Source organism: Pongo abelii, chromosome 9 (assembly GCF_028885655.2).
Source record: "Pongo abelii isolate AG06213 chromosome 9, NHGRI_mPonAbe1-v2.0_pri, whole genome shotgun sequence".
In the NCBI taxonomy this organism is placed as follows: Eukaryota; Metazoa; Chordata; class Mammalia; order Primates; family Hominidae; genus Pongo; species Pongo abelii.
In genome coordinates this window covers 3964650-3981927 of record NC_071994.2, presented here as the reverse complement: position 1 = coordinate 3981927, position 17278 = coordinate 3964650, and the positions used below count along the sequence as shown (strand labels likewise).

Genomic DNA, 17278 nt, shown 5'->3' with positions numbered 1-17278 from the left:
TAAACCATCACTTTCTTTGAGTTGGCAAATAAAATCACCAAACAGAGGTCCCATTTAATTTTTTCTTTTTTTTTTAAGAGGAAGGGGACAGAAACAGCATCACAGCATCAGACAACAGCAACATACATGCTGTCCGGATTGTGAACAGAATGCTTCGCGGCAGGCTGAAACCTTTTAAAGAGATACACTTGAATCCATTTCTGGATTCTACAGACCTCAGAGCACCCATTCATCATCTCGCAGTGTTCATTGTCTTCTCCCCTAAAGCCATATCCCAGCATCGTAAGGGCACTGATTTCCTGGCACTGATTGCTTCTGTGTTTGGGAAACAAAGGATCCCTCCTCACTAGCAGGGAGGCCACTTGATCCTTTAAAGAGACTTTTTAAAGGAAAACATCCCATTGACCAGGCTGTACACGGCAAGTCAGAAAAATGTGTGGTATTTTAATTTACACACTTTGAAGCACCAACATCCACCCCACACCCACCTCCAGCTTGGAATTTGCTTCCACCAGACCCATATTGAGAAGTGTGACCCAACCCCCTAGAGGCAAAGGTGAGTCTCACCTCCATTTCTCGACAGGAGAGAGCTCTGCTTGTGAGCACCAAGGGTTTGCCCTGACGCCAAAGCATGAGCCAACAGCCTCAAGTTTAAGGGACAGGTCTTGCTTCATCCATATTTCTCCTAAGCTAAGTTGTATAAGACAAGTCTTGCTGAAGACCATAATGCAGAAACGCCATGATTCCTGAGGCTGACAGTGATAGACAAATGGCAGGCGGAGAACCTGAAGTCCTCCGGTGATCATCTGACACCACCCATCCCCACCCAAGAGGCCAGGAACAGACAAAAGATTCGCCCTGAGGAAGAAGGACTACAGCAGCACCCTGGAAGGTTATGGAGGATACGCGGTGGGGGAAGCCAAGCCACAGAACCTAGAATCAGGAAGCCACATGGCCACCTACGATCTAAAGCAGAAATCCAGAAATCTCTGGCTTGAGGACTCACGACATCAAACCCAACACAGCCCACTTCCTCCAACTGCCTCCTCTTCTCTGTGCCTCTGAGCTCGGCTGCTCCTGGACTCTGAAAATGTTCGAGTCAGATAAAACACTGCCCTCTCGCAAACACACTCAATCCAGCAACTGATTTGCCAATATGTGTCCCACCCTTGACACTCAAGACCAGGTACTAGGGAAAGCAGGTTTGAGGTCAAGAGCAGAAAGTAGGGTCAAGTATGGTGGTTCACACCTGTAATCCCAGGACTTTGGGTGATGCTGAGATGGGTGGATCACCGGAGGTCAGGAGTTCGAGACCAGCCTGACCAACATGGTGAAACCCCACCTCTACTAAAAATACAAAAATTGGCTGGGCATGGTGGCAGGTGCCTGTAATCCCAGCTACTCGGAAGGCTGAGGCAGCAGAATTACTTGAACCCAGGAGGCAGAGGTTGAAGTGAACTGAAACCGCTCCACTGCACTCCACCTGGGTAACAGAGGGAGACACCATCTCCAAAAAAAAAAAAAGAGAGAGGATGAGAGAAGGACTGACTTGGAGTGAACAAGAGCTGGGGGAGGAGCCATCCATCCAACATGCATTGCCTGAGGCCCCACCACGTGCCCAGCACAGTGGGGACAGCAGAATCAGATATCACCTGTCCTTGAAGAGGTAACAGCCTGGGAAGACAAAAGTCATGAAGCAATGTGAGGCCCCTAGAGTGGGTGGAATGGTGGTCTTCAAAAAGATGGGCCCAAGTCCTAATCCCTGGGACCTAAACTGCACCCTCATTTGGAAACGGGGTCTTTTCAGGTGTGATGACTTGAAGGATCTCAAGATGAGATCATCCTGGATTTAGGGTAGACTCTAAATTCAAAGACTGGAGTCTGTATAAGGGAGAGGAGTAGGACCTCTGAGATACACACAGGGGAAGCCATATGAAGACAGAGGCGGAGGCTGGGGTGATGCATCCACAAGCCCAGGAACTTCAGAGGCAAGGAAGGATCCTTCCCTGGGCCTGCAGAGGGAACCAGCCCTGTCAACACCTTGATTTTGGACTTCTGGCCTTCAAAACAGTGAGACAGTCAATTCCAGTTGTTTGAAGCCACTCAGTTGGTGGTCATTTGTTGTGGCAGCCCCAGGAACCAGGTACACAGCCCATCCCTGGGTCCTGAGCAGGCCCGCGAAAGATGTAGATGAGCAGAAACGCCTGGCAGGTCCTGAGAAGCAAAGGAGGAGCTGGTGCTGGGACATCCAGCATGAGACCCACCAGAGGGATTTGAAACCACAGTTCCAGAGGGCCCCTCGACCACCGAGTCAGACTCTTGAGGGTGGCGCTGGGCACCTGCATTCCACACAAGCTCCCCAAGGGACTCAGATGCACCCCAAATCGTACAGGCCGCTGGGCACCGGGGGCCTCAGTGGGTAGGAGAGGGTTAGGGCAGGCGAGTCAAGATGACAGTCAGGACCAGGACCAGGAGTGGGGTGGTTCAGAAGCTGTCTTAGGGGCGGATGCCAGCAACATAGAAGGCTCCTGGGAATGGAGGATGCTGAGAGGGCAGGGGAGGGAGATGCAGCTGGAAGACTGGGGCCAGGACATGGGGGAGTGGGAGCTGCAACAGCCAGAGAAGCAACGTGTGTGGAAAAGCCTGTTTTCCTGAGCGGGTGTGGTGTGTGCTCCCGTTAAACAGCAACAGATTAGTAGCTCACTCCACCTAGGAAGGGTGCACAGGCTCCACCATCCTTCAAACATCACTTTTAGATCTGGGGGGTAGAAGGGGACAGAGGAACACTATCTTCCATGGTCATCCCCTCCCCCAAAGGGCCTGGGACATGCAAATATTTCTGAATCTCCAAATTAGCACAGGGTCTGTGAAAAAGCTGCTCAGTGAAGAGTTGTCACCAGGCTGGGCGCCGTGGCTCATGCCTGTAATGCCAACACTTTGGGAGGCCGAGGCAGGCAGATCACCTGAGGTCAGGAGTTCAAGACCAGCCTGGCCAATATGGTGAAACCCCGTCTCTACTAAAAATAGAAAAAATTGGGCTGGGCACGGTAGCTCATGCCTGTAATCCCAGCACTTTGGGAGGCCGAGGCATGCGGATCACAAGGTCAAGAGATTGAGATCAACCTGGCCAACATGGTGAAACCCTGTCTCTACTAAAAAGAAAAAAAAGATACAGAGGCCAGGCATGGTGGCTCACGCCTGTAATCCCAGTACTTTGGGAGGCTGAGGAGGGCAGATTACCTGAGGTTGGGAGTTTGAGACCAGCCTGACCATCATGGAGAAACCCCGTCTCTACTAAAAATACAAAATTAGCCAGGCGTGGTGGCGCATGCCTGTAATCCTAGCTATTCGGGAGGCTGAGGCAGGAGAATCGCTTGAAGCCGGGAGGCAGAGGCTGTGGTGAGCCAAGATCGCACCACTGCATTCCAGCCAGGGCAACAAGACTGAAACTGTCCCCCCCACCAAAAAAAAAAAAATTAGCTGGGCATGGTGGCAGGCACCTGTAATCACAGCTACTCAGGGGGCTGAGGCAGAAGAATCGCTTGAACCCAGGAGGCGGAGGTTGCAGTGAGCCGAGATCGTGCCACTGCACTGCAGCCTGGGTGACAGAGTGATAGACTCCACCTCAAAAAAAAAAAAAAAAAAGAAAAAGAGTTGTCACGGGAAGATGGTGACCACACAGGTGTTTGAGCTGGTGAGAGTGCAGGCGTCTTCAGGACCTGCCATTTCAGGTACCTGACATGTGCAAGTACAGCCTGAGAGAAAGGATGCCTCTCCTCTAGCACAGGCAGTCTGCCATCCTCAGCATATGCGGGCTCCTCTCTAGATGGGAAGAGACTGGGGCCATTATCTTCCTACTCGGTTGGTGGGAACAACCACCAACGGAGTGGCTGAAAACCACCAGAGGCTGGGCACGGTGGCTCACGCCTGTAATCCCAGCACTTTGGGAGGCCGAGGCAGGTGGATCACGAGGTCAGAAGATCGAGACCACAGTGAAACCCCGTCTCTACTAAAAATACAAAAAATTAGCTGGGCGCAGTGGCGGGTGCCTGTAGTCCCAGCTACTTGGGAGGCTGAGACAGGAGAATGGCGTGAACCTGGGAGGTGGAGCTTGCAGTGAGCCGAGATGGTGCCACTGCACTCCAGCCTGGGTGACAGAGCAAGACTCTGTCTCAAAAAAAAAAAAAAAAAAAAAAAAAAAAACACACAAGAATTTACTATCTCATAGTTCTGAAGGCCAGAAGTCCAAAATCAATGTGTTGGCAGGGCTGGTTCCTTCTGCTGGTGCTCTGGATGGACAGCCTCCAAGGTCTCACAGTTGGAATTCTTTCGTTCTGTGATCCCACGGAGGTGACTCTGCAGCACCAAAAGCATGTCCTCCTCCCTCCCTCTGTCAGTCTCCATCCCCCAGGGCAGAGGGCCAGGCTGCACCTCCCCTCTGAAAGTCTCCTGGGTGACCCTGATGGACCCTCACCCTGACACTGCTAAGAGCATTCTGGGAAGGAGCATTCCAGTGACAATTGAATATTTCATGGTGGGTGAGAAATGTCACAGAAGACATTCCTCTTTGAAATGTTAATGTGGAAGGTGGAGGAACCTAGGCTTTGCAGAGAAAACAACAGATTCTGTGGGTGAGAAGTTACTCTGAGCCCCGGGTGAGGGCAGGGGTGGCCAGGACCTGTTCTGACTAAAACATGATGTCTCTTGAAAGCTCAGAGGATGAGCAACTCGAGCCGCCCTGGTGAGAGACCACTGTGAGCTACAAAGGCTTCCCTCAGGGGCTGCCAGGCAGCACAGTCATGAGGCCGGGACCTTAGTCCATCAGTATATCCGTTCTCAGACAACTCTCTCCAGCTGCCAGGCTCCACCCCATGTGGTCTCAAGCATCATCTTCCTCCAGGCCTACCCCTGCCTTCTAAGCACAGCTGGGGAGCTGGCTGGGAGCTGACAAATGCTTAGCTCTAGTGATCCCAGAGCAAGGGAGCCTAGATGAGGAAGCAGAGAGGAGAGACCCCTCTAACTATGGTGGAGGGGGGACCGCCCTGTTGGTGTTCTGTGGCCCAGGAAGCCTCCTCTTCCCTCCGCCCACCTTCCCAGCTCTGGTTCTAGGCCCAGCCTCTATGAAGCCTCTCCAGCCTGCCCCATCCCAGTCCACACTGATGCCTGCAGCTCTTGTATGGTGGAAGGTTTTTCTCAGCTTCACCAGGGAGGCTGCAGGGTGTGGTGGTTGAAAGGACAGGTTCTCAAGGTAAGTACTTCAGCATCAGATGGACATGGGGTTGAAATCTGGTTTGCCCAATTCCTCCAGCATGTGGCTTTGGAAAAGTCCTGAATGTAAGATGCCATCGGTGCCCTGCCTGCATCTCCTTGGCACTCACTGTTCCCAGGTATGTGCACTGCTTATCCCCACAGGCCCCTGCAATTCCCCAAATCCCTGATGGGGGTCTTGGTACCCAGAGGGAGCATGCATAGGAGCTGGAACTGGTGGGTAAATACATGAACTTTACTGGTGGGTAAATACATGCCCAGGCACACCCTCTGCAGGTTCCCGGAAGACCCCAGGGGCCTGAGCCTCCGGGGCGGGCCCACAGAGTCAACTGCTCATGAACACATGTGTACAGCTGGTGCCCTGCCCTTCCCTGACTTCCTTCCCTAAGTCCCTGCTGGTGCTTCCTGTATCACCTCCACAATAAACAACTTGCCCTCAAATCCTCACCTCGAGGTCAGCTTCCAGTGGAGCCCCACCCCAAATGCCATGTCGCCTAGGCTCTTCTTCACATGGAGACCACAACTGCATCTGGACGTGGAGGTTTGCATGGCTGTGATGCTGTACGTGAAGTGCTGGCCTGTAGTACTTGGTAAGTGCTAACTGTTTTCACTGTGGTTATTCATTCATTCACCCAGAAGTAGGGCAGCTTTCTTAAACAATGGGCAAAGACCTGCATGCAGGAGTTAGCAAGACCCATGCAGGCAAAAAACACACAAGCTAGTGGGGAAGAGAGCACGAGACCCTCCCCACCACATACCCAGCACCTGGCCCCTGCCAGAGGGGCTATGCAAAGTGGGGGTGACCACAGGGGAGGGGAGAAGCAACTGGGTTCCAACCTACAGGTTTAGTTAAGAAGGCATTAGTTCAGGATTTCACAACAGATTCACCGTGCTTGGATCAATCAACACATTGAGAGGCGTCAGGTTCCTAGAGGACTCACAGCCTCCACACCCTTCATCTCTCTCTCGGGGAAACTTTCAACACAATTGATTTGAATGGCACAGTTTGCATTGATGCCAATTTGCTAGTTCATAATCATGAACCCTTAGACGACTCAGATGAAACAAGAGGTTTTTTTTCTTCTTCTTTGTAGATGCACAAGGAACCGCGTGGGCAAGTATAGATTTTCTAAACTATCCTTTCCCTTTGGGGCCCTGGGAAAGCCCAAAAATCAGGGAAAAACAGACACTGACTCCGTGTGTAAGCTGATTGTAAAAGCCAGTCCTGCTTCTTTCCTGCAGAACTGGGGATTTTACAAACATACAGACATGAGAGACTCAAACTCGATCCTTGCACTTCGAAATATGTTAGTCACGTGAGCCTGTGGTGGGTGCCCCCCTCTCTCAATAGGGGGGTGCTGTTTACAGTTAATAATTGATCAGAACAGGTAAAGGGTAATTAAAATGTATTCACCCAACAAATGGGCATTCCTTTTATAATAATGAAAACCTCTCTGTTCCTAAAGAGGTGTCTGCATCATAAATAGGGAAGGTATTAATAATAATTATATCTCAAAACTGAAAAGACAACAAATGTCTCCCAAGCTGGATTGTGAAATCAACTCGGTGCGTCAATGTACTTGGAAAGTCATCCTGGTTTTTGTTTTGTTTTGTTTTTGTTTTTGTTTTGAGATGGAGTTTAGCTCTTGTTGCCCAGGCTGTAGCGCAATGGTGCAATCTCAGCTCACTGCAACCTCCACCTCCCAGGTTCAAGCGATTCTCCTGCCTCAGCCTCCCGAGTAGCTGGGATTACAGGCACCTGCCACCACACCCAGCTAATTTTTGTATTTTTAGTAGAGACAGGGTTTCCCATGTTGGCCAGGCTGGTCTCAAACTCCTGACCTCAGATGATCCACCCGCCTTGGCCTCCCAAAGTGCTGGGATTACAGGCATGAGACACCGCGCCTGGCCCCTCCTGTTTTTGAGTAGGGGGGTTTAGTGGCTGGACCTTATCTTCTCAGAAGGGAGGAATGGTGGCTATGACTCCATGGGGCAATGCTTAGGGTCAGGGGTAGCAGCCCCAGTATCTCTCAGCTCCATGTGGAGGGCTGGGATAAGGAAGCCACTTCACCCCTTCCTCTATGCAGTACAGGCCCCAGTGAGGGTAGCCCAATGGGGTAGCCCAAGCTTCTTACCATCCCAGACAACTCAGGATCCGTGGAGCTGGTGGTGGCTCTGCCTCCAGGGGTGCCAACAACAACCCCTGTCATCATGGGTGGGACCTGTGCTCACGCTCCCTCACCTCCCTTCTTCACTGTGTGCCCCTAGTCAAGAGAGTCCCACTCCCTTCACAGCAGCCGATATTTTTAGCTCTCAAACCAAAGCTAGCCCGTGTGCTGCTCTTTCATATTAGGGAGGCAGCAGGAAGACAGTCTCTGGCATTCTGAGAGCTCAGTTCATTTTCTAAATCATTTTGCAGACATTAACTCATCAATCTCTATAATGCGCTCATGGAGGTGCTGATGCAGCCCTGGCAGAACCCTGGATCTCAGAGCAATTAAGTGATTTGCCCTGGCTCACAGGAGGGATGTGCAAGTCAGTGTCAGGTGCAGCCTTTGGGAGGCCCCTAGGCTCTGCACAGGTGCTTGATGATGCAAGCCATGGATTTGGCTCTGCATCTTCGTGCGGCTCTCCAAGGTGGGGCAGGTACCGGCCGTGGTCGATGTAGGGCACACATGCCACACGGTAAAGCCTCGACAGCCAAACACAGTTCTGCTTTCCCTGATGCCAAAAATGAGGTGAGGGGCACAGGCAATAAACGACACCCAGGAGCACCCCCCTGACCCCTTTGATGGGGTGATGTCATCTTCGAAAGCTCACCACTGCCGGTCCAATGGGACTGCTCCCCGCTGCAGGTCCTGTGGAAGCGCGGGGCTGGAGGAAACAGGCCAGTGGGCTCATCCAAGTTGCAAGACTGGGCCCAGCCGATGGCAGGGCGATGGGAGAGAGGAGGAGCCCCAGAGACTGTCCTCCTGGTTGGCACAAGGGGTACTAAAAAGGGGAACGGCCATCAGCACAACTGCGGAGGAAGTGAAGCAGAGGCAACCAGAGGGGAGCCGAGAGGATGCCACTTGCTCTCTCTCCACCCTCATCGGGTCGCCAGCTCTTTGCCTAAATAGAAGCGTGGATGTTACGGCACCTTCCAATAAACACATCCAAATCAGCTGCAAATTAATTTGTTTCAGCAATCAAGAGCCGTGCCCTACATCCCTTGCTTGATGCTTAGCACATTCTCCAGTTTGATTTCTTTTCTTTTTAGATTTTTAAAAAAGATGTCATATTTTTAGAGCAGTTTTAGGTTCACAGTAAAACCGAGCAGAAGGAATAGAGCTTACCCAGAGAGCCCCTGCCCCTCACGTGCAGTCTCCCCAGTCATCAACATCCCCCTGGAGTGGGCCATTTGTTACAACTGAGAGCCTACAGTGTCAAAGTCCATAGTTTACATTAGGGTTCACTCTTGGGCTTGTACATTCTACCAGTTTGGACAAATGCATAACGACGTGTATCAATTTTTATCATTAATTGGGAAAATCAGATACATACATCAGATAGGGAATCCTAGCGCCAACGCTTAGCATAAATTAAACACTTCCTGTTCCTCTCCCCATTTTACTAAATCAATGACGTTCACATGGAAAGAAACCTTGCAACGGGGGCTGTCAGAATAGATCAGAACATCATCCTTCTAGAGAGGCACGTTTCAGACGGCCTAACCTCTAAGGTCTTCCTTAGCCCCATCCCCACTATAAGTTAAAAAAAGTTAAGACCAGAGACAGAAAATGGGCTAATACTATGTTAAGTTTTGCTAAAAGCAGGCTCTAAACCAATCTTAGGAGCATTTTAAAAAGCTGGTGAGTGACTGATTCCTCAGAGCATCTCCAAACCAAATCCCAACACAGTTTCTCCACGTGCCTACTCACCAATGTCTGTTTCCTTGTGGTTCTTGATGTATTCTGCCAGCTCAAAGTTGCCTGCTATTATGGCCACCTGCAAAGTGAAAATCACATTAAGTTAAGTGTCACCTGCAGAACAATGATTTCTGCATATACTATTACATCACTGAAGGCCTAACACCAAAAGGAGTCCAATCACAACTCTTAAAATGGCAGCCGCAATATCTATCAACACTCATCCACTCACCTTGCCAACCACCACACTTGCTTCTCTCAAAGCAGTTGGCTGTTCTATGATGATAAGGTTGTCATTGCTCTACAACCTATATGAGTGGGGGCCTCTGTCCAGAAGGCATGTGGGGCAAATTACCCAGAGAGCAGCTGAGGATTCAACCAGGCCTGAGTCTGGAAATCTCCCCATTGACTATGTCCTGTGTACCCACGGGGCTTGATTGGTTCCCGCTCTCATACCCCGGAGCCCCGTTTATCTGATTAGATGCATGCCAATCTACATAACTGGAGAAAAGGGGAAACCTCAAAAAAAGCATTTAAAACTCATCAGATTTCAGTTCTGTGGGAAAAATTCTATCCATAGATGTATGCATAGCCAGATGAGTGACAAAAAACCATCACCTACAGGAAATTGTTCCAACTCAGGCCCTACAGATCTGTTGCCTAAAGATACATGATCTTTGATAAGGGAGAGCAGCCAGGCAGGTAAAGCCAAGTATCCTAGGATGGCCATGGAGACCCATAAGGAAGGCCAGGACCAGAGACCACACGGGCAAGGCACACAGTGTCTCAGAAGGAGAGACCTTGGGCTCAGGGCCAATGCATATAACCCACAAAAGAGCCAGGCATTCAGATGCCAGCCTGGAGAAATACACATACATCTACAATGTGCTGATGTCAAGTCATAATGCAAGTGGACCTTATCCAATCAGCTGGGGGCCTTATGAGCAGAAATTGAGGTTTCCTATGGAAGAAGTTTTTCCTTAAGACTAAGGCATCAACTCCTGCCTGAGTTTCCAGCCTTACCTACTGATTTCAAATTGGCCAACCTCATAATCATATGAGCCAATTCTTTACAATAAATTATAAACAAATGCAGACTTTAGTGCCAGGAGTGGGGTGTGGCTGTAACAAATATCTGTAACATCTTCTTGTGTTACAGATATCTGTAACATCTTCCCAACATGGGCTTACTTCATTTGTTTAATTTAAATCAACTTTTCTTCTTGTGAGGTGATCTGGTAAGGTAGGGTGGGTGATTTTTGGTTTTGTGTTTTTTTCTTCCTTACTTAGGGCATCTGTAGGCCTCAAAGGACTTTTCCTTTAGGTCACATTCCTCAGAAAGTCGTCGCTCTTCAGTTTTTATTTTTTCTTAAAGAATATTTTTAAAGCTCAAATTTATGTAATAATTTGGGACTTTATTTAGAATGATTGGCCGTTGGCAGCAGCAGGCTATTCTGAAATGTCTCATAATATACACACACACACACACTTTTTTTTTTTTTTAGGCAGGGTCTTGCTCTGTCATCCAGGCTGGAGTGCAGTGATGTGATCTTGGCTCACTGCAATCCCTGCCTCCCAGGCTCAAGTGATTCTTGTGCCTCAGGCTCCCAAGTATCTGGAATTACAGGCATGTGCCACTGTGTTTGGCTAATATATGTACATACATATATATGTATTTTTTTTTTTTTAGTAGAGACAGGGTTCTGCCATGTTGGCCAGGACGGTCTCAAACTCTTGGCCTCAAGTGATCAGCCTGTCTCCCAAAGTGCTGAGATTACAGGCATGAGCCACTGTGCCTGGCCAAATATATACACACACACACAAACACACACACACACATATATATATATATATATATTTTTTTTTTTTAATAAATATGCTGTTGGTGAAAAAAACCAAATATCTAAAAATATTATGGAAATGCTTTGGAACTGGGTAATGATTACAGGCTGGAAGAGTTTTGAGGTGCATGCTAGAAATACGAATGTTAGAATGATTCTGCTGAGATATCAGATGGAGATGAAGAACACGTTACTGGAAACTGGAGGAAAAGTGATGCTCGTTCTAAAGTGGCAAAGAACTTGGCTCAACTGTGTTCTAGTATTTTTGTGGAAGGTAGACTGTGTAAGCGATAAAATCAGATATTTAGCTGAAGAGATTTCTAAGCAAAGTGCTGAAGGAGCAGCTGAATCCTCCTGACTGCTTACAGTAAAATGCAAAAGGAGAGAGATGAATCGAAGAAGGAATTGTTAAGCAAAAAGGAACCAGAGCTTGAAGATTTGGAAGATTCTCAGTCTATCCATACGGCAAAAAGTGAAAAAGCCTATCCACATTGCAACAGAACGAACACTGAGGGTATGGCTGGAACATCACTTGATAATGTATGGGATTATAAGAACAGGATCACTGCCAGTTTGAATGGAAGGGGATGGAGATAAGACAAATGAAAGAAGACTGTCGGACTTCTTGGATTTGACAGAAGAGGGTGACAGAGCTATCTGGTCACAAATGTATGCCACTCTTCAGGAAGAAGGCAAAATAACCCTGAAAGGAATTCAGAGATCATCAGATCCACCCCTTGGTTTCAACAGTTAGATGGTCTCTGCCCAAAGACTTATGGGCAGGACCACAGGGCAGAGCTGTGAGGTGAGACGGTTTGTCTGTGTCCCCACCCAAATCTCATCTTGAATTATAATCCCCATAATCCCCATATGTCGAGGGAGGGACCTGGTGGGAGGTAATTGAATCACGGGGGTGGTTTCCCCATGCTGTTCTCGTGATAGTGAGTGAGTTCTCATGAGATCTGATGGTTTTATAAGTGTCTGGCATTTCCCCTGCTGACACTCATTCTCTCTCCTGCTACCCTGTGAAGAGGTGCCTTATGTCATGATTGTAAGATTCTTGAGGGCTCCCCAGCCATGCAGAACTGTGCATCGATTAAACCTCTTTTCTTTATAAATCACCCAGTCTCAGGTATTTCTTCATAGCAGTGTGAGAATGGACTAAGATGTGGGGGAAGCCTCCTGACTGGTGGCTTCCCTTGGGCATGAACGTAGAAAAGGTGGCTTTAGAGATAAGCATGTCTCCAGGCCACATTCAGAGAGACAGAAGCTGAGGTGCCCTCCTCCCAAAAGGGGACCATCTCTTCCTACAGCCCACCTCCAACTCAGCTTTGGGAACTTGACTTAGGTGATGTGGACCCATGCCCTGGCTTGCTCTGAGCCAGACATTTCCTTTTCCAGGCCTCTGATGGTTGTGCTGGCTCCAGGATGGCACTAGACCTACCTGCCCACAAGGCCCAGGCATCTCTCCTGCATTCCTGCAGACCAGCCCTTGCCGAATGCCTGAGGTGAAACTGGCGGTCTGGCGAACGGATGCTGCCACAGAGGTGGAGGGCATGGGCTCTGGCCTGGGCTGCCTGGGTGTAAATCCAGACTTGCACTATGTGACACTGGGCATTACGTGTAATCCACAAACCTAGGTCTTCTCACCTGTGAAATGGGTTTGGTGTGTGGATTTATTGAGATCTCACAAGTAAAGGTTTAGAGCAGTGCCTGGCACGTGACCAATCAACCCTAAAAAAGTATGCTATGGGCTGGGCACTGTGGCGCACACCTGTAATACTGGCACTTTGGGAGGCTGAGGTGGGCAGATCACTAGGTCAAGAGATGGAGACCATCCTGGCCAACATGGTGAAACCCCAACTCTACTAAAAATACAAAAATTAGCTGGGTGTGGTAGCATGCACCTGTAGTCTCAGCTATTCAGGAAGCTGAGGCAGGAGAATCACTTGAACCTGGGAGGTGGAGACTGCAGTGAGCCAAGATCGTGCCACTGCACTCCAGCTCGGTGACAGAGCGAGACTCGGTCTCAAAAAAAAAAAAAAAGTTTGCTATGATTAGAAAAATGATGACTGGCTATGTCTTCAAACACTGCAGACTGCTCATTGTAAAGGTAACCCACCCCCCAGGTCACTCAGCACCCCACAAAAATGCACAGTCAGATACACACAAGGGCACACCCACGTCTGCACTGGAACACACACCTAGGACAGCTGCTGAAATAACACGCACGTGGACCATCCCCTAGTGATTCCGGGATTCTCCTTCCAAAGAAAAGCCCTAGGAGCTTAAGCCCAGGCACCTCCCTGCTGGTCTAAAGGACTCAACTCACAGTGCAAATGAGAACAATGCAAACATTTACTCGTGATAATTGTCTGACTGTTTCTCCCCTTGATGATTTCAAGGCCTAGAAAATCCTCTTGGCAGAAAGGAGCCTCCTGCCTGTCCTCTGGCACTGCCCGCCCTATGCTTGGCTTATGGGTTCCCAGTAAAAGTCTTCTGGGAGAAGGAAGAGGGAACTGGGTCTTATGTGACGTCTCAGCATTGCTCAGTGTTGTCCAGCTGGTGTCAGGCTGCTGGTCTGGGTGCATGAGGAAGGCAGAGTGTGGGTGCATGAGGAAGGCAGAGTGTGGGGTCTGTCTCTGTAGCTGCAGGTGTGCATAGCAGCGAAAAGAATACTCACAGCAGAGACACAGCTGGGGCTCAGGTGCCACACGCTGCTCTGAGTGAATTCCCAGGAGGGACCTCTTTTGATTTTACAGCTCTATGAAGTGGGCACCATTATCTCTATTCAACAGAGGGGGAAAATGAGGCACAGAGAGATAAGGAACTCGCTCCACGTCATAGTTAGCACCGAAGCCAAGACATTCACTCAAGCCATTTGGGTTCAAACTCTTCATCTAATCACCTTAGCATATAATACACTGTCATTTTCATGGACTGTGGCATTTTTTTAAAAAGTTATGATATAATCACAGTTCAAACACCTTTGTAAAAAACAGAAGCACAAGAAACAACAATGACAAATTATCCTCGAGGGTTATGACAAGCCACACTCAGGCTGGGCACCCACAGAATCTTCTATGGTGAAAAGTGCCCTGCGCAGGGGAAGGACAAGTCCTGTAAGAACGGAGGCTGCTTTGTCCAGGTTTTTCAGAGCCCTAGAGGCCTGGAGGGGAGCCAGTGAAGAAATGAGAACTCTGCTTTCTACACCTCGCCTGTTTTTCCCCCATTAATTCAACTGTCCTCCTCCTTCCTTGTTTCAAATGACATTTTGGTAATACAGGCAGATGCCTGCCTGCAGGGTACGGCCATAATGCAACCTTGAGGGGGAAATGTTAGGGTTTAAAGAAACCCAGAGCAGGACGGAGCCCCTCACCCCCATGGGATGCAGAGAGACTTCCTGTCGCGTCCCTTCGCAAGCCATCGCCAGCTTTGGAGTACCTGGAGAAGGAGCACCTGGCGGGGGTTACAGCTCAGACAAAGGTTTGGAGAATGGATGTCAGACGCGGTGAATGTGCCAGCAAGACAGGCAAGATGGATGTGTGGAGGGAGGAAGGTCAGAGGTCAGCGCAGAAGGCACCGACTGGCAGGTCATGGGAGGCATCCACATGTGAAGCAAAGGGAACCCTGGCTTCTGCAGTGAGGAGGTGACAAGAAACCATGGCCCTGGGAGGCATCTGGGGACAGACAATAACAGGGAGCCCTGAAAAACAGGAACAGGCAAGATGTCTCCATGGCTGGGGCCCAGCCAGCATCCTTGGACAGACAGGAGGCTGGGAGAATTTGGACGATGGGCAGCCAGTTCTGTGCCATGCCACTGGACAGCAGAGCAGCAGGCGGCCACCTGGGCAGTGTCATTGCACCACACTGGGTATTTGTATGAGACGCCTCACTGACATTCTAAATCATCCTAATTCTCACTTCCATATCTGCTGGCTGGGAAGGAGGAAGGCCTTTTATGGACATTTAAACGAGAGTTATGTAACACAAAGCAACAGTCTGTGTTTCTCTTCTGTGGATCTCAAAGGAAAGGGAAGGCCGGGGCCTCCAGGGAAGATGCAGAGGGCGTCCTCCCTCGCTGGCCTCTCTCAGCCAAGTGTGGGGCTGAGGTCCCAGCTCCTACCGCCTCCCCACCTGTCTCCCTCAGAGCTGGGATTTCTTGCTATGTCCTTGGGGGCTGCCTCTCAGGGGGCTCCCCTTAGCTCTTGCCCCAAGACAGAGCTAGCATCACTTTCCGGAGCCTTTGCTGTGACGTTATGATTGACATCCTGCATTTGAAGTGTGATCTACAGTTCCAGGCAGCATCAATGGCTGAAGTTTTGTGTGATGACGGCACCACAGGATGAGTTCTTGTGGGAATCACCCCCCGTTGTAAGCCTCGGTGCCCTCAACTGGGTTTTCCTGGAATGAAGCCATCATATCTGAGATGGGGACCTTTTGCTGGTGCTGACAAAGCCCCCTGCAAGAGTTAGCACTGGCATTAACAAGTAGAGGAAAGCAGATGGACACCCTGCCAGGGGCCCTGGGGGCTCTGCCCTTGGCATTCAGGGCCATAGGGACCCCCAAAGATGCAGGAATGTCAGGAGGGAGCCCACATTTTTTTTTCAACAGCTCTGTGTCCCCACCCAAATCTCATCTCATAGCTCCCATAATTCCCACGTGTTGTGGGAGGGACCCGGTAGGAGATATGATGGTTTTTTTTTTTTTTGGAGTCTAACTCTGTCACCCAGGCTAGAGTGCAGTGGCGCGATCTCGGCTCACTGCAACCTCCATCTCCCAGGTTCAAGTGATTCTCTTGCCTCAGCCTCCCAAGTAGCTGGGATTACAGGCGCCTGCCACCGTACCTGGCTAATTTTTCTATTTTTAGTAGAGATGGGGTTTCACCATGTTGGGCAGGCTGGTCTCGAACTCCTGACCTCAAGTTATCTGCCCACATCAGCCTCCCAAAGTGCTGGGAATACAGGCATGAGCCATCGTGCCCAGTCAATCTGATCGTTTTAAAAAGGGGAGTTTCTCTGCACAAGCTCTCTTTGCCTGCCGCCATCCATGTAAGACGGGACTTGCCCCTCCTTGCCTTCCACCAGGATTGTGAGGCCTCCCCAGCCATGTAGAACTGTAAGTCCATTAAAACCTTTTCTTCCCAGTCTCAGGTATGTCTTTATCGGCAGCGTGAAAACAGACTAATACAGCGGGGAAATGCGAGGAACAGCCTGGGTGCTCTTAGGCATGGCATGGTCTCAGGATGGTGGAAGGTGGAGTGGGGTGGTGCCGGGAGCAAGGACGGCCCCACAGGGACTTGGGACCTGGACGGGCTTGATGGTGGGAAATGAGCCAGCCAGACAGGCAGGCGAGGAGGACCTGGGGCTGTCTGGTTGGTCCTCGCCACAGTTCTCCGAGGATCTGAATTCCACTGCTCCTATTATATCAGGCAACCCCTTTCAAGACAGCTCCCTAGACAGCTCCAGCACTGTGTGCAAAATACCTCTCCTGGGCTCAAGCCCACCCACCCACCCTTCACTAAACACCACAAAGTGCTGCATCCTATACCACCTCGCACTGAACTTGGCCTGCTCTGATGCTCTTCCTGCTTCGTGTAAGCCTGCATTCTGAATAACGAAATGACTCTCCCTGAGCCCAGGGGCCGTGCAGATTTCTGCCGTGGTCTGGATATTTGAGGACCCCTCTGAATTCATGTGTTGAAATGGAAGCCCCAATGTGAGGGTGTTAGGAGCTGGGGCCTTTGGGAGGTGATGAGGTCATGAGGGTGGAGCCCTCATAAATGAGATTAGTGCCCTTGGAAAAGAGGCTGCAGAGAGAGCCTCACCCCTTCCACCATGTGAGGACACAGCAAGAAGACCGCCGTCCAGGAAGTGGGTCCTCATCAGACAGCCCATCTGCTGGCCCTTGATCGTGAACTCACAGCCTCTGGAGCTATAACGGATCCCTGCCTATTGTCTATAAGCCACACAGTTTATGTTTTTTGTTTTGTTTTGTTTGTGTTTTTTTTTTTTTTTTTTTGAGATGGAGTTTTGCTCTTGTCACCCAGGCTTGAGTGCAGTGGCATGATCTCCAGTCACTGCAGCCTCTGCCTCCTGGGTTCAAGTGATTCTCCTGCCTCAGCCTCCTATGTAGCTGGGATTACAGGCGCATGCCACCATGCCTGGCTAATTTTTTGTATTTTTAGTAGAGACAGGGTTTCACTATGCTGGCCAGGCTGATCTCAAACTCCTGACCTCAAGTGATCTGCTGGCCTAGGCC

General features: G+C 49.9%; 1 protein-coding gene across 3 annotated transcripts in view; it reads right to left on the bottom strand.

The window, feature by feature from the left end:
• SHANK2 (SH3 and multiple ankyrin repeat domains 2) overlaps window positions 1-17278 on the bottom strand; it is a 694542-nt gene that overhangs the window by 423113 nt on the left and 254151 nt on the right. For all 3 annotated transcript variants that reach the window (XM_054524157.1, XM_054524158.1, XM_054524159.1), the window contains one exon: window positions 9189-9255. In XM_054524157.1, coding sequence (XP_054380132.1) covers window positions 9189-9255 — 67 coding nt within the window. The remainder of the gene's footprint in view (window positions 1-9188; window positions 9256-17278) is intronic.